This window comes from Alligator mississippiensis, chromosome 5 (assembly GCF_030867095.1).
Source record: "Alligator mississippiensis isolate rAllMis1 chromosome 5, rAllMis1, whole genome shotgun sequence".
NCBI classification, from domain to species: Eukaryota; Metazoa; Chordata; order Crocodylia; family Alligatoridae; genus Alligator; species Alligator mississippiensis.
This window is the reverse complement of record NC_081828.1, coordinates 187,618,812-187,640,619: the sequence shown is the minus strand read 5'-3', so window position 1 is coordinate 187,640,619 and position 21,808 is coordinate 187,618,812. Positions and strand designations below refer to the sequence as shown.

Genomic DNA, 21,808 nt, shown 5'->3' with positions numbered 1-21,808 from the left:
TGGTCCAGGCCCTGCTCAAGGCAGGAGCATTCCTGACTAAACCACCCCAGCCAAGTGTCTAACTTGCTCTTGAAAATTTCCAAGAATGAAGATTCCAGTTTCTCTAGATAGTCTGTTCCAATGCTTCACCACTCTCACAGTCAGATTGTTCCTCCTAATCTCTGACCTAAATTTCCCATGCTGAATATTGAGACCATTGCTCCGAGTTCTGTCCCCTGTAGCAACAGAGAAAAGCCCATTTCCATCCTCTCTGTAATTGCCCTGCAAGTATTTGAAGACTATTATGAAATCCCTCCTCAGTCTTCTAGTCTCTACATTAAAATAACCCTAATTCTTTCAGCCTTTTCTCATAAATCTTGTCTCCCAGGCACCTAATCATTTTTATTGTTCTGCTTTGGACTCTTTTTCTAATCTGTTCATATCTTTCTTGAAGTGCAGGGCCCAAAACTGAATACAGTACTTTAGGTGGGGCCTCACCAATACCAAATAGCAAGGAAGAACCACTTCCCTTGATTTGCAAGTGACACTCCTCTTAATAGCTGACTTTATTTTTTGCAACAAGAGCATACTTCCTTGATTTGTAAATGATACTTGTGTTAATACAGCCTAGCATATTGTTGTTTTTTTTGTAACAAGAACACAGTTTATTCAGTTTATGGTCTGCTGTAATCCCCAGGTCCTTCTTTATAACCTAGACCAGTGTTTCTCAACCAGTGGAACGTGTCGCACTGGTGGGACTCGAAGGTCATGTAGGTGGGACTTCAGCTCAGTGCCCAATTGGAAAAAAATCAGTTGTTTGAAGTTCAAATAGATGGATCAACAGATATCTCGAACAGTGCAATTTTGTGGGGTTTTGTTTTTATCGCAGTGGCACCAGGGTTTTTGTGACACAATGGTTGGTGAGACGTAAGGTGCAAAAGGTTGAGAGCCACTGACCTAGTCAGTCCTCCATTTTTTTTTTTGCACTTTCAGGTATTCTATCCAAAGTGCACTTATTCTTGTTAAATCAGTCTGTTTGATTGTAAACCATTTCTCCAGTTTATCCAGGTCATTCTGGATCCTAGCCCTACATTCCAGAGTATCTGCTACTTCATGTTGTTTTCAAATTTTCTAAGTGTGTACTTGGTGTCATCACCCAAATCATTATTTACGATATTAAAATGATACTGGACCCAGGACAAACCCCTGGGGAACCCCACTTGTTGCTTCCTCACAACTAGACATTGAACCATTTATGACTACTCATTGCTCACAATGATCCAACCAGTTTTTATCCACATAATACTTTCCTCCAGGCTGCATTTCCTTAGCTTATTAATAGCAAATGTCATGGAAGAGAATGTCAAAAGCCATGCTAAAGTCCAGGTATATCGCATCCACTGCTTCCTCCCCCCACAATCCATTGAGCGCATCACCTTATCCTAGAAGGAAGTCAGGTTGGTTAGGCAAGACTTGCTGTTTGTGAATCTCTGCTGGGTTTTCTTGATCACCTTGTTCTCTAGGTGCTTCACAATTGATTCCTTGAGGACCTACTCCTTGATCTTTCCAAGTGTTGAGGTCAAGCTGACTGGTCTCTTATTTCTCCAGATTCTTCTTCTTCCATTTCTTAAAGATGGGCATTATATTTACTCTTTTCCAATCATTCGGGATCTAACCCAACCTCCACAAGTCCTCAAGTGGGTAGCTTGTGGCTGTGAAATTATCTCAGTGAAATTATCTTTAGTACCCGAGGGTGCATCCCATCTGACCCTGCCTCTTGAAAACTTCTCTAAGCAATCCCCAACCTGTTTTACTATTCTGGGCTGTCTGTCTTCTTACCTGTTGTCACAAACCCATGCCCCAAATCTGTGAGGGCTCCCCAGAGTCCTGTATTTCTCTCCGCTGTGCTGCCACTACAAGGAACAGACTGAAGTTGTTCTGGAATAGCTCCCTATCCCAGCAAACCTCAGTTCCCCAGCCCTTTATCTGCACTGGGGGAATCTCTACAGGCCTGATGTTACTTGGGGGTATAGAAGAAATTATAAGTCCTCTTCTCTTTAGAGAGAATCAGCCTGAAACATCAGTTGCCCAGGAGTCAACCCTTCCACTGACAGTTAGTAAGAGACAAAAAAACAAAAGGTTTTATTATAAAAATAGAACAAGCATAAAGAACCACTAACAATATGTTGGATAGAGCCAGAGATAAAAAGAGTAAACAAACCAAAGTAAATTCCAGAAAATGGATGTGTTCTTATCCTGCACCCTAAATTCAGTGATGCAGTCCTTAGCCAGTTTTACAGGTCTAAATGTAGGTCCTACCTCTGACCCTCCCAGAAACTCTGTCAGCTTGCTTTTCCCAGGCACCTTGGCTGAAGGACCCCAGCCTCTCCCACGTGCTTGAGAAGACCAAAAACAAGGCCATTCTTTTAAAGCAGGCTTGAAGTACGTCATCCAGTTTAGCTGTTAACATATGTCACCCCTTCATTTCTAGGAGCTCTCACACTCTGCGAGTATATAAATATAACCCTGAGGGTTATATTATCAGACTACAAACTTGGATCCTTTTTTAGAGGTGTAGATTTGCTAATCCAAGTCCACCTCTCCTGTATGATACTTTGATTAGCTAGATGATGATCTTTTGGCTCTTCTTTTAGAATGTAAATTTATCATTGTCTAGCCAAATCTAGGCTTCCCATCCCTCTTAGCATGTCCAGGTGGATGGACCAGTAAGCTACTAAAGTCAAATGCTAATTCTCAGCCATTAATTCTTCCAAGGGTGAACAGTTTCAGGCTACTCAAGTTAATCATTTCCTTACTGACACAACCTTGGAATATAAAGATATAGTATATAAATGTAATTTTGATGTACTGTACAGTTAAGGGAACAATAAAATTGGGCACAACTTTACAGTAGCTACAATTAGAGACTAAACACCACAAGAGTAAACCAAAGTTAGGAGAATATCCAAGTGAGCCTGATTTTAGACACCTTTTTTTTAATCCTACCTGTATAATTTTCTTCAATTTGTAAATTTACATTTTAAATGCATGTTTCTCTTTCAGGATGAAGAGAATGGAAACAAAGGAGGTATGTTTTATGTTGTTCATCTATTCTAACATTTTTCTTTCATCACTGTCTCCAACAGTGTAGTAGCTGCATGTTATGTGCTCAGAAATAAAAAGTACGTGACTGAAAATTCAAGATCTCGTACAACATCAGAGCTGAAGAGGTAACATATTCTGTTGCCTCTAACTTGAAAAACAGGTTTGTTCAGGGTTTTTTTGCATGGCCGGTCTATTTACCAAAAAGTATGCTGCATATTCTTAATGGGTTAAATACATGTTGTAGATCATACATGTACTTAGCAAGAAACCAGCTGCCTTAGCTTTTTAATACTAAGGCACTGCTCTGGACCACGTGGATGCAGCCCTTTTGATATTGTGGAAGGTTGTCTTGGTGCAACAGTCCACCAGTACAAATCACATTAAAACCGGGACTCAATTTATGTATGCCAACTATTTGGTGTATTTTGTGAATCAATAAACTTAATGGTTTCTGGTGCAAGTTGTTCTGGGGAAGGCAAGGCTATGCTTGCAGAGGTATTAATATAAATATACTACAAGACATTGGCACAAATGTGACACAAGACAGTTTTAGAAAAACATCTGGCCTATTAATCCAGTTACATTTCCTCCTAAAACTTTAATAGCGCTAATTTTAACTTGTATCATCAGCTCCAGTACTGTGCTCTTCTCATTTTCTATGCCCTTCAAAAGGAATAGATCTTTGGAGCATATTCTAGGATGTAAGAAAGCAAGATATGTAAATAGAGAGTACCAACCTCTTACTTAATGAGGGAGGAAAAAAAAACCTTTCCATTTTTGTCATGCAGCTCTTTTTTTCCCACCGGGAAGGGACTTATTCAGTTGCTGGCCCCAAGGCCAAGAGGCAGTAGCAGCCAGGCTGGGCAGACCCTGCTGCGGTGTGAGTGGTATCTCTGTGCTCGGACATGCCCCTCTTGGTAGGAAGGGGCTTGCACTGCAGTGGGGTCTGTCTGGCAGCTGCCACTGCTCTTTGCTTGGGACAAGCTTCCTCCCGGCAGGAAGGGGCTTATTCTGCTGTCAGCCCCAAGCAGAGGCCAAGCAGTGGCTGCAGCCCAGCCGGGCAGACCCTGCTGTCATGCCAATAGCTGAATAACGCTCCTTCTTGCTGGGACAGGGCTTGCCCCAAGCACAGAACAGTGGTGGGGGCCAGGCCTGGCCCCATCCAGCAGCTAGAGCGACAAGCGGCAAGTAACTGTGATGCACTGCATCCCGTTATGGCTTCCTGGAGCACAAGTCCCTTCCTGGCAGGGTGACTGCGCTGTGGGGCCAGCAGAGCTGCAGCGCTGCAGGGGGCTTGTAGAGCTCTGGCCTGCTAGGGACCCTGGCGCTGCCATGTGCAGCTGGCCGCAACTCTGCTGGCCCCGCAGCACAGCCTCTTGCCGGGAAGCGGCTCCGGCTGAAGGGGCTCCAGTTCATCGTATGGCAGGGGCTGCTGCTGCCCCCAGTAAGGGTCCTGCCCCCTCCCCCTGCTGCAGCATGGAGGAGGCAGGGCCCCTGGGGGTGGAGGGGCGGGGGTTAGGGATGGCGTTATTTTTCCTCCCTCCAGCCTCCAGCTGAGGAGACAGGCTGGGCCTATTCCAGGCAGGGAGCGAGTGCCCCCGTGACAGCAGGTAAACCCGGTTGCCAGTGAAGGTCCAGAGGAAACTAGCTCTCCTCCCTGCCTTCCTCTGCCTCAGGGGTCATGGTGACCTGCTGCTGCAGCAGTGAGGGGGGAGTGCCAGGCAGATGCAGCTCGGGTCTCTGCCGGTGGCACAGGGAGTGGGGAATTAAACCCCTCCCTGGCCAGACCCCTGTTCCTGCTGGTCCCTGCTTGGGCTGGGGAGCAGAGTGGCGGGGCCAGCATGGCTGGGCTGGAGAAGACAGCCCCTCTCAGCCCAGAGAGCATACCAGGATGCTGAGGGTCTCTGCTTTCAGCCACTTTGAAACTGGTTTATGTGCACTGAATGTCTGTTCTGTTACGGGCTTAAACCAGTTTCTGATCACTTTAACTGGTTTATGCATAATGTCTGTCCCTGGCCCAAGTTTTATTGCATCAGTGCTGCTTTCTGAGGGTTGACCTGTTAAAATATACATGTTTTTGAAATTCAGCATACTGTGTGTGTTAAAAATGGTAAGTGCCTTTTATTTCAACTTTGTATTATATAATAGCAGGGAGCTGTCATCTTATGAGAGGATCTTATTCCAGTAGAGTAAACAGAGAGGCTTTTGATTACCAGAGGGTTTTTTTTTTCTTTAAGAAAGTTTAAGAAGCTATCTGCTGTTGTTACTGTGGTTTTTATTCATAGCTTATTGCCTCAGGAACTACTAAGAAAGTTGTGATTTGAATTGGGAAGGGGGAGGATGGGGGATGGAGACAACTCTTTAGATTTAATAAAGTTATTTCATTATAAAATAATTCCATTCCAGGCATCCTGGACAGAAGCAGAGAAAGAAAAGTTAGACTTCAAGCACCATTTTTCAGAAAACTAAGAGGTGGTGATTGTTCAATTTTATCCCATAATTATGGGAATATTGAGACCCAGGTTCAGCTTCTATGTCTGTGGGGTTTGAACCCACTTCTTCCACTGTATAGGAGAGTGCTCTAACAGACTATAGGATATTATGGAATTGGGGTGCTCACAATCTATTCTGTTGATCAGGGTGGTTAAAAATTAATGATTTTAAAAAATTGGAATTTTTTAATTTAAATCAGATTTTTTTTACTTTAATTGCATTTTTTTATTTTTTTGTTAAGATGCTTTTAAAAATAAAACTATATAAAGATTGTTTTAATTTAAGATATGTTAAAGCATAAAGATATCATAATGGAATAGGGATTATAACTTCTAATTGTATTCTATTTGAAAATATATTCATATAACCTTTTTAGAAAAGTTTTATAAATAGGTCACAACAAACCATGGTCCATATTTGGGGCCCAATCTTATGGGGTTCCCATAAGCTCCTTTATAGATTAGTAAAGATTAAAGAAAACCACTCTACCCAATGGCACTCAGTGCTCAGTCTAGAAGATCCCATTAAGCATTTCTGTGATGCTCAGTTTCAGTTCTCAAACCATGGATTTGTGTCTCCAGACATAACATCCTTGTTAACAGGAATATATGGAGTTGAGAGATAACAGACCTCATTACCTACCCATCCGCACTCTTGTCTCTCTGCAAATTTGTGTACACAGTCAAGCCCTTACATTTTAATAGATTTCATAAACATTAGGGCTGGAAGGGACCTTGGAAGATCATCAAGTCCAGCCCCCCGCCCGAAGGCAGGAAGTCAGCTGGGGTCATAGGATCCCAGCAAGATAAGCATCCAATTTTTTCTTGAAGGTGTTCAATGTAGGTGCTTGAACCACCTCCGAGGGCAGGCTGTTCCAGACCTTGGGGGCTCGGACTGCAAAGAAATTCTTCCGTATGTCCAGCCTGAAACGATCTTGCACTGGTTTATAACCATTCGACCTTGTCATCCCTTGGGGCGATCTGGTGAACAAACATTCCCCCAGATACTGGTGGTCACCCCTGATAAACTTGTAGGTGGCCATCAGATCACCCGTGAGCCTACGCTTTTCCAGGCTAAAGAGCCCCAGGGCTCTTAGCCTGTCGTCATAAGGTCTGTTTTCCTGACCTCTGATCATGTGCGTGGCTCTTCTCTGGACTCTCTCAAGCTTCTCCACATCCTTTTTGAATTGTGGGGCCCAAAACCAGATGCAGTACTCCAGCTGTGGCCTCACCAACGCCGAGTACAAGGGGAGAATGACATCCTGGGATTTGCTTGAGCATCTATGGATGGAAGCCAGCGTTTTGGTCGCTTTACTAGCCACAGCATCGCATTGAAGGCTCATGTTCATCTTGTGGTCAATGATGACCCCCAAGTCTCTTTCTTCTGTAGTGCTAGCCAGCATAGCACTGCCGAGCCTATAAGGATGCTGCAGGTTTTTTCTCCCAAGGTAGAGAACCTTGCATTGTTCAGTGTTAAACATCATCAGGTTCTCATCTGCCCATTTTCTGAGCCTGTCCAAGTCAGCCTGGATTGCCCTCCTGTCTTCAGGTGTGGATGCTTTGCCCCAAAATTTGGTGTCATCGGCGAACTTGGCCAGTCCGCTTCTGACTCCAGTGTCCGCATCATTAATGAAGATGTTGAACAATATGGGTCCAAGGACAGAGCCTTGGGGGGACCCCACTGGTCACAGGGCACTATGATGATTGACTTCCGTCAATTACCACCCTCTGGGTCTGACCACGGAGCCAATTTCCCAGCCAGCAGATCGTGGTGGACCCAAGGCCACAGTTGGCCAGTTTCGCCAAGAGGTGAACATGGGATACCAGATTGAAGGCTTTTTTGAAGTCAGGATATATGATGTCAATCTCTTCTCCCTCGTCCAGGTGATAGGTCACCTAGCCGTAGAAGGAAATGAGATTGGTCAAGCAAGACCTACCCGCAACAAACCCGTGCTGGCTATCCCTCAGGACGTTGGCATTGGCCGGTCCATTAAGGATGGCCTCGTTAATAAACTTTTCTAAGATCTTCCCTGGGATAGAAGTCAGGCTGATGGGCTTATAGTTTGACGAATCCACTTTCCTCCCCTTCTTGAATAGGCACCATATTGGCCTTCTTCCAGTCTTCAGGCACACCAGAGCACCAGGAGTTCTCAAAGATCTGTGCCAGAGGCTGGGCTATGATGCTCGCCAGCCCCTTGAGTACCCTGGGGTGTAGACTGTCAGGGCTGGCTGACCTGAAGGTATTCAGCCTCTCAAGGTGTTCCTTCACGAGGTCCGCATTGATGGAGGGCAGGGAATCTCCCTCACCTGGACCTCCCTGTCTGGTGGTGGGCACAGGCATCCCATGTGACTGATGAAAGGCCGATGCAAAGTACCCATTTAATAAGTTGGCTTTTTCCTGGGCGTCAGTTGTCCCATCTGGTTTCGCAGGGGTCCAATGTTGCCCTTGCTTTTCTTCTGGCTCCCCACACATCTGAAAAAGGACTTTTTATTGTCCTTGATACTCAAAGCTAGTTGGAGTTCAGTTGCAGCCTTGGCTTTCCTGGTTTGCTCTCTGCAGGACCGGACCAGTGCAGAATATTCCTTCTTGGAGGTGAATCCCATCCTCCATCCTTTGTAGGCCTTTCTTTTTAGCCTCAGGAGGCCTGCTAGATCCCTGGAGAGCCAGGGGGGCTGCTGTGCCCTCTTGCTGCCTTTCCTCCGAGATGGAATAGAATTAGCTTGTGCATTGAGGATCACTCCCTTGAGGAGCAACCACTCTTCCTGAACTCCCCTCCCCCTGGGGTCATGGTCCCTTAGGGCCTCACTGACCAGCCTCCTGAGCTTGTCAAAGTCAACTTTCCTGAAGTCAAGGACTTCAGTGTTACTGACTGACTTGCCAGCTTTATGGTGGATGGTGAAGGTGATCAGCTCGTGGTCGCTGTCACCCAGCTTCCCATCGATCGCTAGGTCGCCGATTAGGTCATCCCCAGTAGCCAGTACCAGGTTGAGCAGTGCTTTACCTTGTGTTGGCCCGTAGACTTCTTGAGTCAGGTAGAGGTCATCCACACACTATAGGAAGCTTTGCGACCGCTCGGATTTTGCTGAGTGATCCTCCCAAGAGATGTCTGGGTAGTTGAAGTCACCCATGACAACCATGGTCCTGGAGCATGTGTCCTCAGTCAGTTCCCGGGCGAACTCCTGGTCAAGCTCTTGACTTTGGGTGGGAGGTCTGTAGTAGACTCCCACCATTGTGTCCCCTGTGCCATGTTCCCCATGGATTTTAACCCAGGGGGTCTCTAGTTGTCCACCCTGGTCACCAACATCTGCTTGCAGGGATGCATAGCTTTCCTTAACATAGAGAGCTACGCCCCCACCCCTTCTATCTACTCGATCTCTCCTATACAGGGTATAGCCATCTATACCTGTGGTCCAGTCATGGGTGGAGTCCTACCAGGTCTCCGTTATCTATATGACGTTGTAATTATTTGTGTTAAGCAGGAACTCCTGCTTATTCCCCAAGCTCCTGGCATTTGTATACAGGCAGGCAAGTGTCCCCTTTGGGGGCTCTTGCCTTGCCCACAGATTGTTCCAGGGCTGGGACAGAGGTGGGCTCCCTTAAGTACCTTGGCCTGCTGGCTTTGCAAGGGTTGCTCAGTGGGCCAGCAGTGGCGGTAGTCCACCCATCCCCCAGCAGGTTTAGTTTAAAGCCCAGTGGAGCAGGTCAGCCAGTCTGGCTGAGAAGAGCCTCCTCCCCACCGGTGGAGGGAGGTGGAGGCCATCGCTTCCCAGCAGCTCGCTGCCTCTCTCGCCAAAGAGCGGGCTGTGGTCATGGAAGCCAAAGCCTTCCTGATGACACCAGTGCCACAGTCTTTGTTTAACTACCTGGATCCTCCTCTCCCTCCTCAGCCCGTAGCCCAAGACTGGGAGGATCGAAGAGAACACCACCTGTGCCCCCAGACCCTTTAGCTCCGCTCCCAAATCCCTGTAGCGCCTCTCTACATCTCTAAAAGTGCAAAGTTTCAAGAAGTTAAATGAATAAAGGATGTCAAACAGCAAGAATGCACTTTTTGCAGAAAGCAGTGATTAAATCGAGGTGTCCAGACCAGTGATTGAAATCAATTTGATTTCAATCAAATCCACCCTGCTGTTGGTACTGTTTCACTTTGACTGAAGTACTTAGATTCACTGGAGCAGAGACTGTGTCCAGGTGTCTAACTTCCTAACCGGTGGACTAGAGCACGGGTTGGCAATGTTTTTGGGCAGAGTGCCAAAGCACCCACAACCTCGACTTGTAAAATGTTAGCATGCCAGGGGCAGATGGCAGAGAAGCTGTGGGGGGCCTGATCCTTGTTGTGGCAGCACAGCCCCTTCCCCACCATCTTCCCCAAAGCTCACTTGCCAAGCAAAATGCCTTCATATACTACACTTTGGCATCTCTGGACGAGAGTCATTTTCAACTTGTCTTTCTGAAGAAAGAATCAGTGGCTGTCACAGGAAGGATGTAGGTGTAAATACCATCATTGTGTTTGTTTTGTGAAATTAGCTCTGAAAAAAAATGTGAGTGAAAACTTTTTACCAAATTTAGACTGAATTCTTGAGTGGTTTAGGGTGGACCAAAACTTAATTTTTCTGTGGATAACTACTTGTCAATAGTTATAGGCAAGGTGCAAATTAAAAAGAAGAGTGCAGTTTCAGGAGTGATAGGTTTCTCAGGTGCTGGTCAAGCCATTTCCATTTTGTTACCACAAGTTGTATCTTTTCCTAAAGCAGAAGAGATCCGAAGATTCAGAATGGGAAGTTGTAAGGGAACTGTGTGCCCCACGCTTTTTTAAAAAGCCTGGTTTAATATCTCTAAAAATCAGTAGCAAAATGCACTGAGGCAAACCTTAAACACCAAGCATATTTGCTGAGTAAAAGCAGTCGTGCCAAAAGCCTGGTGTGTTATGCAGCTTTTTGTGCAAAAAAATCTTAAATGGGCCAACTAAGAAGGAAGGTAGAATAGTTTACCTAGAATGTTAAAAATAGTTGCTTATGTATTTACAAGTAGATGTGGGGCTGGTAGGTGTTAGTGGTGGGAATATTCTGATCGCGCCATTTTTAATCATTTTATAGAAGAGTCTTGTCAAGAACCGTGTAATGCATAATTTGTCATACAAAGGAGCCATCTAGTGGCAACTTCATTCTATAGTTGTCATCTTATGGAAGGCCACACATCATGTAAGAAGTTGGTATGATTTTTAACTTTATACAATAAAATGTTGGTTCACACACGAGTCAGAGGTTGACAGCAGTTTGGCAGCTAGGGGGTTGGCATCAGGGGCAAGGGAAGAGGCTGCCCAACTTTAGAGCAAGTTGCACTAATTTGACCTAATGCTCCTAAAAGGTAGCCAACCCTTGTCTCTAACTTAGAGGAACAGCAAGATGAACAGATTTTTTCCATCCTTTTTGGATTGGAAAAAATAGTTGGAAATCTTAGCTGGCTTTGGTTTGTTTTTTTTATTTGGGTGTAGAGTTTATAGTGCAGAGGCTATTATATTATGGTATATTTGAATAACTTTGAGCCTAAAACCTCTGCAGAATCCCACTAGAAAAACCCTGACTCATTTGGTTATTCATTTTTTTTTTTTTTAATCTTCAAAATAAAAAATAAAAAAAAACTTTTTCCACAGAGATTATTTGTCAAATTTTTGGGACACATGCACTAGTCTTTGTTTTCTCTAGACAGTAAAAAATTTAAGCAATACCTACTGATGTCACTACTGATTTTCGTTAATCTCTCTACTACAGACTGAATACTTGATTTGTCTGAATCTTATGCATTCTTGCAGTGCTCCAGCAGATTACAGACAGTGCTTAGCTCCACAGTTCTTTTTCTTCTTGTGCTTTATCTTCTTCCAGTTGTCCTTCTAGTTTACCTCAATTCAGCACTGGGATTCCATTCACAAGCTGCTGCATTATGCTGCCAGCTACTAGTCATAATTCAGAGTGGTGGCAGTAGAGCAACAGAAAAATGGTTTTGGTTGATAATTTGTTTTTTGGTCATGTGGTTATGCTGGAGTTAGCAAATACCCAGAAGATTTACTAATGACAGAATACAGGGAGAAACCCTCTTCAGTCAAGGTATTGAGAGCAGATGGGTAATTTATACTTTAAACTATGGAAGGACTTAACTGAGAAAAAAGTAGCCAGAAAGAGGTGCATACGATGATAGTGCAAAAACTTCCTTTGTGGATGTTTGTCACTGACTTTTTTAAAAAAAGAAAAGGAGGAATGTTTCTCAGTCTGTGTTGATCTAAGCAAGGTGCATCTGTCACAAAGACATTTTACTATTGATGAGTGATGATAAAGTGGGGAGAATGGGAATGTATTGCAGTAGATAGATGTGCTAGGAGTTTTTACTGTGGCTTAGATTTGAATAAATGATGAGCCTCTCCCTAGTTGTGAAAGTGATGATTTCTTGGCAACTTTTCCTGTATTAATGTCTTGTTTTTGATAATTGTGTACGCCAGTTTGATTGTATTATACAAAGACTTAATTGGTGTTCAGAGGTTGAATAGTTTAAAGAAATAGCTCTGTCATACAAAGAGAATCCTAAATTTTTGGACCCATTTGCTGTTGATGCTCCTACAGTTTAAGGAAGTGTTTGTTCTTCTGTTACAAACTCTTCCAAATGGTTTGCAGTATTAAATTCAGCACAAGTTATTTTAGCTGAGATATAAGTGAGTGCTGCATACTTCAACAGGTTTTTTTAATAAAAACTAGACACTATATAACAACATCTAGGTTTGTCTGCATCTCTTAAACTTGCCGCTATCAGAATAGAAAAGTGTTAGATTGTCATTGTTTACAAAAGTTTGAGAGAGATACCATTGGAAGGAATATAAAGACTAACCAGAAGGGCCTGGACAGATTTCTTGTTTCTTACTGCTTCACCATTTTCTTTCTTTCTTTATTTATAACATAAATCTAGTTACTGTTATGGGTTGGGGGGAGGAAAATATTAAAAAATTAAGCAGGTGTAACCAGTACAGACATTGGATTTTAAAACTGTTAGCAATGCTGACATTCAATATTCAACAAAGCATGTGAGATGGAGGAGGAGGTATCATTATGAACACGTACACCAAAGTTAGCCAAAATGTGGAATACGTTCCTTTGTGAGGGTACAAAAACTTATTAATGGGGAGTGAGGTAATGGGGAAGAAGTATAACTTAAAATGTGTAAGCTTTTAATGTGTCATAAGATTGATGTAATTGTAGGCAAAGTGTAAGGCTTTCAAATGTTTGGTAAAAAATTATTCTGTATCATAAACCTAAAATACCTGTTGTCATATATCCCAAAGACATGCTTGCTGATAATTTGTATTTATCAAACAATGGCTGGTTAGCCTGGTCCATCCCTTCTTGTAATATTTTCACTGTGTGCTTACCATGGATAAGACTATCAGTAAAAAAAAAAAAAAAAAAGTTTAGAAGTGGAATGCTTCTCTGATATCTCTGCTCTCCTAATGTCAGCTTTTCCTTTTTTTAGATGCATTCTCCCAGGTTTCATGAGTGACACAGTTTGTTTTTAAAGAGCCAAACAAAATCTCTTCATTTCTTCTGTCTTTAATAGTAGTGACTTTGCATCCTGGAAAGATTGTATATGAATATAGAGGGTGTTTTTGTGTGTTAAAGAGCAATAGCATTACAATTTAATATGCTTAATAGTAGCTGTATGAGCATGTGGGAGTCAAATGTTCAGCGTTTCATATTACCCTTTTTCCCCACATGCTGTTTGTTAGAAAAAGATAAAAATGTCACTGTCTTGACTTCTCACTATGTTTGAAATAATTTTAGTGCTGTAATTGCTGTGTGAGATACTTGAAGAGCAAATATTTAGATTAGTACAAGTGAGAGACCTTATTTAACACGTAGTTATGAATTGAACATGCAGAATATCTTATAGCGTGCTCATTGTCAGATTTATTTTAAAAACAAACACAAAAACCCCCTATGTAGTTTGTATTAATTCACATTTTTCTAAGCAGGAATTTAAGCTTTTTATGAATTACTAGTAAGACTCATATCTGCTGTATCCACCTTGTAGGGTCTCAGTGTGCTAAGGAAGCTTGAGAAACCTTGAAAACATTCTGCATCTCCACCAAACGGACAGAATGAGCAGTTTGATAGTCACCTTTTAATTTTGTAAAGAGTCCAATATGTTGTTTTTGGTTAACGGTAACAGAAGCTGTATTTGACCAAATATAAAAGGTTAATGCTTGTATACTTAAGATTGTTTTATTTGATGTAGCCCATGAAAACTATTAAGTATCAGGGTTATCTTCTCTAACTTAAAAATAATACTTGGATTTAGTTTCTTGATGAATTTAAGTCTAGAAACAATGGCTTCAGTAAGAATTTTCTTCTTTTAGCATGAGAATTGGATGAACCTAATTCAATTAATTGTCTTTTATTCTAGTATTAAATTGTGGCTGGAAATCTAATCCCTACACTGTGTTTTTGGCACCATCGTTCATGATACTTTAGCTCTTCCCACTCCTATTTTTGTGAGGTAGTATCCATAGCAACTGCCATCACTTTAATGTCTTGTTTTCCTGTAAAATTGAGTGCTACCTATATTATATAAGTAGCTCTCCTTTTATAGGGACTCTAGTCAGCCCGAGCTCCCATTACATAACTTCAGGCCATTGCTTTCTATGGGTTCCCTAGCTTCTCAATGCCTTGAAATGTACTTTACTTATTTATTAATTTAATTATGGATTATGACATTTAAGTATATCCAAGTTTAGAAATTCTGACCTGATGTCTCAGGTGTATTTAGGTCTATATGGACTTGGTTTACCAAATGAGGGATAGATAAATATTTTTCTCAGAAATATGAGCCTTGTAAAATCATGCATTTGCTTCACAAATGGAGGAGGTTGATTCCAGTAGCTCACTCATGTTCAGCTGGACTTAACAGCTATACTTTTGACTTTGTTAGATACTATCCTTTCACAAGATAAATCATTAAGTGCTATATACGACTAGAAAACAACAGTGTTCATAAAGTGAGTGCAAGAAAAGAAGACTGATAGCAATCTATTCAAGAGTAGGCATTTGGGAGACAGTAGTGAAAACTGACCAAACTTTTTAACTCAAATTCAGTAGATATAATTTTTTTAATACTTGGTATTGTCAAATTTGGAAGAAGGGTATCTGCCTGTTCATTCTACAGTGAAAAAAGTATTTTCCATTGGATACTTCATTGATTTACAGGTGAACTTAGAATCATTCTTCTTTTCCCTGGTGATGAAATAACATCCTTTTGGAAACTATGACAACATTGCATGAAAAAGTAATATTACAGTAATCTTGAATGTTATCTAGTACTTGAAAAAAGAAATAAATTTGACCTGGTATCTCTCCTGAGTAACACCAACAATTCTAGTGCTAGTTCTCAGGAACCACTGATTTACAGTGTATTCAGTTCACATTTGTTTTTCACTTGATCAAACGAGCAATTTGGAGTCTGATTGCAAACATTGGGATTGATTATGAAACAAATTTGTGTGATTGGAGGCCATCCTTTTCTTTGCGTAAAAGACCTCTTGTTCTTCACGGAATACAGGTTTCCCTTGCTTTATGGTATAGATGCGTTCCTAGAAAACGGTGCATAACTCAAATTTGCATAAAGGGAACCCACTTCACAATGTAACAAATAGGGATATGTTCCAGGACCTTGACTGCACTGACCCCCAGACCCATTTCTACCACATTTTTACAAGACAATTTTGGTACTCACCGAAAGCAGACAGTACACACAAGCACAGAGCACTATCATAATAGGGATGGCAACTACAGAAACACGTGTTGCAGACAATGAGCGAGGAGCAAAGATCCACACAGGAGAGTATATTTTGGTGCGCGTCACTCCCACAGTGCACTGCACAAAGCACCACCCTGCTGATTACATATGAGTGAATTTACCTTGCATATAACATATTTTTGGTATAAAAAGTGTCATCACATAAGAGCGAATGCGCACATACAGAACCCGCATAAAGCAAGGGAAACATGTACAAACACCCAGGATATTAAAGAGGCTGCACTGTATATGGCAGAATTCTTGGGGAAGATGCTCTTTGCCCCTGGATTAAAGGAAGATTAGATCCTGACTCCATTTTCTGACTTGTTTGGAGTCATCAGGAGATGTGGTATTGTCCAAATTAATGAATTATAAATCCTCAAAGGTAACTAAAGCAAAACCAGATGTACTCGGAGTGTGACATGTTGTTACGTTTACTTATTAGAAGGGCATTGGCTACTTGACACCTGCACCCTCACCATAGTAAATAAAGGGAAATTTAAAAGTTGGTAGGAAACGTACTAGCAGCCAGAGGTAACCTCATGAAAAGCAAACTACAGCTGAGACCTGTTTGAGCATGACCGACATCCTCCCCTGGCTAAGGGCGATATGGATTAATGCTTTTGGTATCATAGTCACATCACTGTTTCTAGGCTGTCAGTATTAACTCTACAAGAAACAATTTTCTGCATTTCCTGATAACCATGGTGTTATCTTGTGAGGAACCATATTGAATCAGACCAACAGGAGAGCTAGTGAGAATCACCTAAATGCTCTGTGAAGCTTTAGAGCCCATTGTGGCCTTTTTCCCACAGGGATCTCTATTTATCCCTAAATAAAAATAGTTTACTAGTTTGACATCTCAGTTCCTCTTAGGTGTGAATTGCATGTTGAGGACTCCAGCTAAGAGACAACTGAAATGTCTATAGGACTTTAACTGTTTATTTTCTTATACTACTGCTCATTGATTTAGCCACTTGAATCCCAAAGGCACTGTTAACATACTGTTTTATTGAGCCCTAATGAATGGTCCTGAGAGCTGAAAATAAAATTATAGAAGCAAAACAGAATTAACTATCTGAGGAAGCTATTTCATTGTAGTGCTAAAAGGGTGTGTGTGTGTGTATAAACATTACATTTCTATCGATAGAATCATTTTTAGTTTTGTACAAATGCTTTGTGTACTAGCATTCCCAGTCCTTAGAAAGGTGTAAAAATGACATGCCTGATGGAAAGTTAAATCTTGTACCATGAGGTTTAAATCTAGTGTAGTAGAGGTTAGATGGGTTTAACAAATACTTCAGACTTATGCAAGTGATAAAAGCTTCACTGCTGTCTTTCAGCATCCCAGGCTGCATCACTACATGTATACCCCTTCCTTCCCTCTCTTCCAGAGAGACACTCTGATTTGGCTGGACTTAACTCACAGAGCAGACCCCTCCCCGTGTGAGCCCAGGGGCCGAGAAAACCCAGCCCCTTGGCTGTACAGCTGACAAATCCCCCTGCCCTCTTTCTCCACACACACACACACACACACACACACACACACATCATCATCATCATCATCATCATCATCATCATCATCATCATCATCAGCCTTGGGCTTCAAATGCTACTCCTTCCACCCAGTTGGGCAACAGGAGCAGCATTTAAAAAGTGGGGTGGGAAAGCTGCTGCTGCCCACTTCCCAGACCAGAGTCCCTGTTGTGAGGAGCAAATAGGCCTTTGCCCTGGTGTTCCAGGACTGGTTTGGGAATAGTGGGAGTGGGGCAGGAGTAATGCTTCCTGCCTCTTTCCCCAGACCAAGGCCTACCTGGCTTGGGGAGCAAGTTAGAGTTTTTTTCCTGTTCCTTCTGTTCCTGGGTTGACTGCAAGTGCTGGCTTTTGTCCTGTGTGGGGGGAATGTCCCCCTCTCCACTCCTGCAGAAATTGAGCCCTGGAGGTGCTGGCTTTGTGTCACAGGGGAGATGCCCTCCTGTGTGACACTGCAGAGTCCTGTGCCAGCAGCCTCGTGTATGGGGCTGCTGCAGGGCTCAGCCCAGCAGCTGCAGGGCTCTATATATGCCCCAAACTTCACCATTGGAAACCAGTGCCACAGCCCTGCATGGGCTCAGAGCCCTGAGCCCACAGTCTTGCCAGTTTTGAAGTACCTCTGGAAGGCATCTCTGCAGGGCACATCCAGAGCCCTGCACTTGGAACCCCACTTGTGACGCTGTGGGTGCAGATTTTGAAGCGCCAAGTGGGGGTGAAGCTCCCTGCCGCCAGGACTGGAGACCCCAGACCCACCTCCCCCATGGAATTGGGTTGGCTTAGCCTAGACCCCCAAAAACACCAGTATCCACTCAGCCTACTAGCACCTTGGCAGCAGGCAACCTGCCAGTGTCTGGACAGCACCCAACCCTGGCCTGTGTCTGTTTTTAGAATGAAAGGGGGGAAAGGGAGCAGAGGGAGTTCAGTTTGGGGGGTTTAAGTCCCTCCCCCCTCCCCCCAAGGTAGGGAGGCTCCAATTTAACTACCCCACCCTTCAGCAACAGCTGGGGAGCCCCAAGAATGAGCTCCCTCTGCTGCCTTTCCCCCCTCCCATTATGAAAGCATCAAGCACTGGCAGAGAGCCCTGGCCGTTGTTATGGGAATCTGGCTGCAGCCTCCCAGCCCCTGGCTAGATTCCCCTCCTCCCTGGAACCAACAGTGAACTTCTGTTTGGTCTAGGGTAATGTAACTCAGAATGCTTTGCAAAAATTGTTCCGAGTTACAGCTGGGAGCTGCACTTCTGTCTGCACTCTTAAACTGAGCTGTTTAACTTCCGTCGGTTGATTTGAATGCTTGCATGCATCCAAAGTTAGTGAATTGGCTCTGCTCTGGCAAGCATGTATTGGTAAGTAGGCTGCAGTAATAGGCAAAGCACCTTTCTTTCATGGGCCTGTAGTAAGAACGTGTACTAATAGATCATTGCTGCTGAAGATTTAGTTTGATTCAGGGCACCTGCCTGTTTTTGGTGAGGAGGTGTCCTTCCAGAAAGTTCTAACATCTAATTATGCTGAGCTATCTAATAATTCTGTGTGGTGCACATGAACGTGCATGAATTGTGTTTCCAAATCTTTTAAGATCTTTAACAAAGACATACAGCTGAATTTCTCAGCAAGAAGTTACAGAGGCATGTATGTTAAACCTTTAATGGTCCTTGTAAACACAAACATGTAATTTACTTTAAGTGCTTCCCCCTGTTTTATAACCTAAAAAGACACTTTTATTCCTCTTCAGTTTGTTTGAATAACTAGGATTATATCATTATCTATTTCTGAAAAAAAAAATTATATTAGAATTGTAAATTAAAATACAAACATATGGTACTTTGAGGCACACGCTTCCCAGGAAGCTCATTTATATGCTTGTTACCAATGAAAATCAGTTTTGGGTTTGGTTCAAGCATGCGGAAGACTGGAAAGAAAATAAAAAGCGAGCATGTCTCAGTCGCAGCCTGGAATACATGCCATATCCATATCCATTTCCTCTTTAGGGAACAAAACTGCATATTTCTGCTGAAAAACCATGTATATAAAATATGACAATATAATTAGAAAAATAGAGGCTGACTCTTTAAAGACATTTTACTTAGTGGTCACATTATCAGAATGTACTTTTTTTTTCTTCCTTGTTATAACCCTTTTGCTGGACAGTGTTCGGCAGCAACAATAGACAGGTTCAATTTGGGATACTAAATATATTTTATCTTGGCTCAAGCCCCCACACAGACCACCTGGGAAACACTAAATGAATTACTAAGGTGTCGTGCATAAACAAAAACCTCCTCCTCCCAAGCAATGTAAACACAAGACAGATTTATTATAGAAAACAAAGGAAAATAGAAAATACAATGTAAAATACTACTAACTACAGCACGTAGTCTATAGGATGTGCTGCGCCAAGGGAAGCTGCTAAAGAGCATGGGTCTTTCTGTGATGCAAAGGGCCCCTTGTTCCTCTTGAAGAAATGGTAGTGTGCCAATTTTTGCTCCCATGGATAGGCTGTATATGTGTTTTGGGAGTGACCGCAGCTCCAGCCAGCATTCGTGCACCTTGAAACTTTAGGGCTAGATTATATGGCCTGCTGAAACAAAACTGAGCTTCCCTTGTCACTATCTGCAAACTCCTTCTACCTTGGAGAAGACGTCACTCTTCAGCAGCCCCTAGCAGCCTGTCCCCTCTCCCTTTCCCTTCCCCCAGACCAGCCTAGCTCATCTTTATATCCCTTCCCTTTGCATGACATCACCCTGGCCTTGTCCAGTGAGGGAGTGCTACACTACAGTGCCTCTCCCAACCAACTGGCCTGAAGAGTCCTCTGCTTTCCCTGGCCCATAGGTGACGCATAGGGGAGGCAAGGGAGGGCACATGCCCCGCCTGAGAGTAGTGGCCACCACCGAAGCTGGCACCAGATTCTGCAAGCAGCTGCTGCCTGCACCTGTCCCCCACTCCCCCCCCCATCATCACTGATGTTGGCGGTTGTGGGTGGTCCCCTCTCACTGCCGTGGTGCCCCCCCAGCCTTGGGAGGCACCAGTCATTCATGCCCTGGCCAGTGAGGCCCACAGGATTTTACATATTTACCCCAGGTATGGGCCCTAGCTTGCCACGTGCTGAGCACAAAGCCAAAACACAGGGGCCATCTTGCCCACATAAAAAAACACACATACACAAAAAAGCACAATATACAACCCAAGTGTGTATGTAAGTTACACTTGGATATTAGGGCTGTGTGAAGCTTCAGTCACTGATTTGATTCAGCACAGATTCGGCCCAGTTTGGCAGCTGAATCTCCGAATTGAATCGGGAGACCCTTTTAATCTCTTCAAATTGACTCCGAACCCTCCAGATTGATTTGGAGAGATTCGATGATTCGGATGTAGACACAGCTTTAAATGTTTTTTTTTTTACAAACCTCAAGGTACCGGGCGGTTTGTGAATGTTGAGATGCTGGGGCAGATGGAGCGTCCCATGGTAGCATGGGGAGGGGGTCCCCAGTGGGCTCGATGGCAGACCCGGAAGTGGACCAGAAGCACTTTATCCATTATGTATTGCTCAGTATGTTTTCTCTTCATGGAACCGTTTAGTGTTAGCTTGAGATTTGGCCTAATTTATTCCCCCCCGCCAGGCAAAAAGCCATTTGTACCTTATTAGTATTTTTTACCCAACAAGGTTAGCTCAACTCGTCTGAAAGTGTTTTTTTTGTTGTGATTTTTTTTTTTTTAGCTTGAGATTTTTATTAAATTATTATCTACAACATTATTATCCACAAATTATTGATAACATAATTATCCCCCCCAATTCTGTTGTGGATAATAATTATCCACGAATTATTAAATTTAGATGTTTAGATTTTTTTAGATTATAGGTTACTTGTACCATTGGATTATTAATGCAGACAAATTTTCATGTTGTGGATAGCTCAGAATTCTGGCCCACAAAAACTAGGAGTTATTGTGCCTTTTTGATCTAAAATCCCCATACAGCGTGGACTATCTCAGCCTCCTAATGCTATTGAATAGAATTTATTTGACCAGTTTTCTCAAGTTTATGGACTAAACTTTTGTTACTGTCTCCATCAAACTTCCTCTTATGTCTAATTGCACATTTTGATCTGCATATTCTATTTTATGAGGTTTTTTTTACTGTATTTTGAGTTTGTCCTATAATAAAACGTTCAAAGCCCCGCCTACAGCATAAACAGATTATTTTCAGCAACCCCTTAAATTCAAAGGCAACATTAATTTATCCCTATGTAATGAAATATTTTTCATTATCATGCTCACAGAACCACAGAGCTGGGCTTATTGAAACACTAATTTATTGATGTTGTTCACCATGTTTAATTTAAAGGGTGAATTTTTAATGACAGTCAAACAACTATTAAAAGTCAACGATTGCTAGAAGTCAGAGATTACTAAGGTGTGTTGAACTGACAAGGTGGCTTTTAAGAGCCTCTTCCAAAAGCAGAGAGAATGTTGGGGTTTTTTTTTTCTATTTCAGTTTATTCAGTTAGTTCATTCAAAGTTGATAAACCTAGTAGGAATTTGAAAAAACAGGAAACTTGTTTTATTTCTTCCATTCTATCAACAAAATATGTGAAAAGAGTAAAATATGTGGTTCTAAAAACTTGAATGATGTTGTGACCAGACAATCAGTTTAGTCTGTTATCTACAGATGATACTTCTTGATTTTAATAAATCACTTAAATTTAAGTGGAGTACAAGTTTTAGTGAGCTTATTCCACATCCATTTATGCATCTAGAATATTTTAAAGTAATTTTATTTGACTAGTACAAACACATGTTAAAATAGTTTGTACATTTTTAATAAAATTCCAGTTGCTATCAAAAAAAAAATATGTTAACACAACTTACAAGGG

The 21,808-nt window shown here is 42.5% G+C and overlaps 1 protein-coding gene across 5 annotated transcripts in view; it reads left to right on the top strand.

The window, feature by feature from the left end:
- Positions 1-21,808, top strand: part of ARHGAP21 (Rho GTPase activating protein 21) — a 173,611-nt gene that overhangs the window by 78,537 nt on the left and 73,266 nt on the right. For all 5 annotated transcript variants that reach the window (XM_059729087.1, XM_059729085.1, XM_059729086.1 and 2 more), the window contains exon 3: positions 3,043-3,067. In XM_059729087.1, coding sequence (XP_059585070.1) covers positions 3,043-3,067 — 25 coding nt within the window. The remainder of the gene's footprint in view (positions 1-3,042; positions 3,068-21,808) is intronic.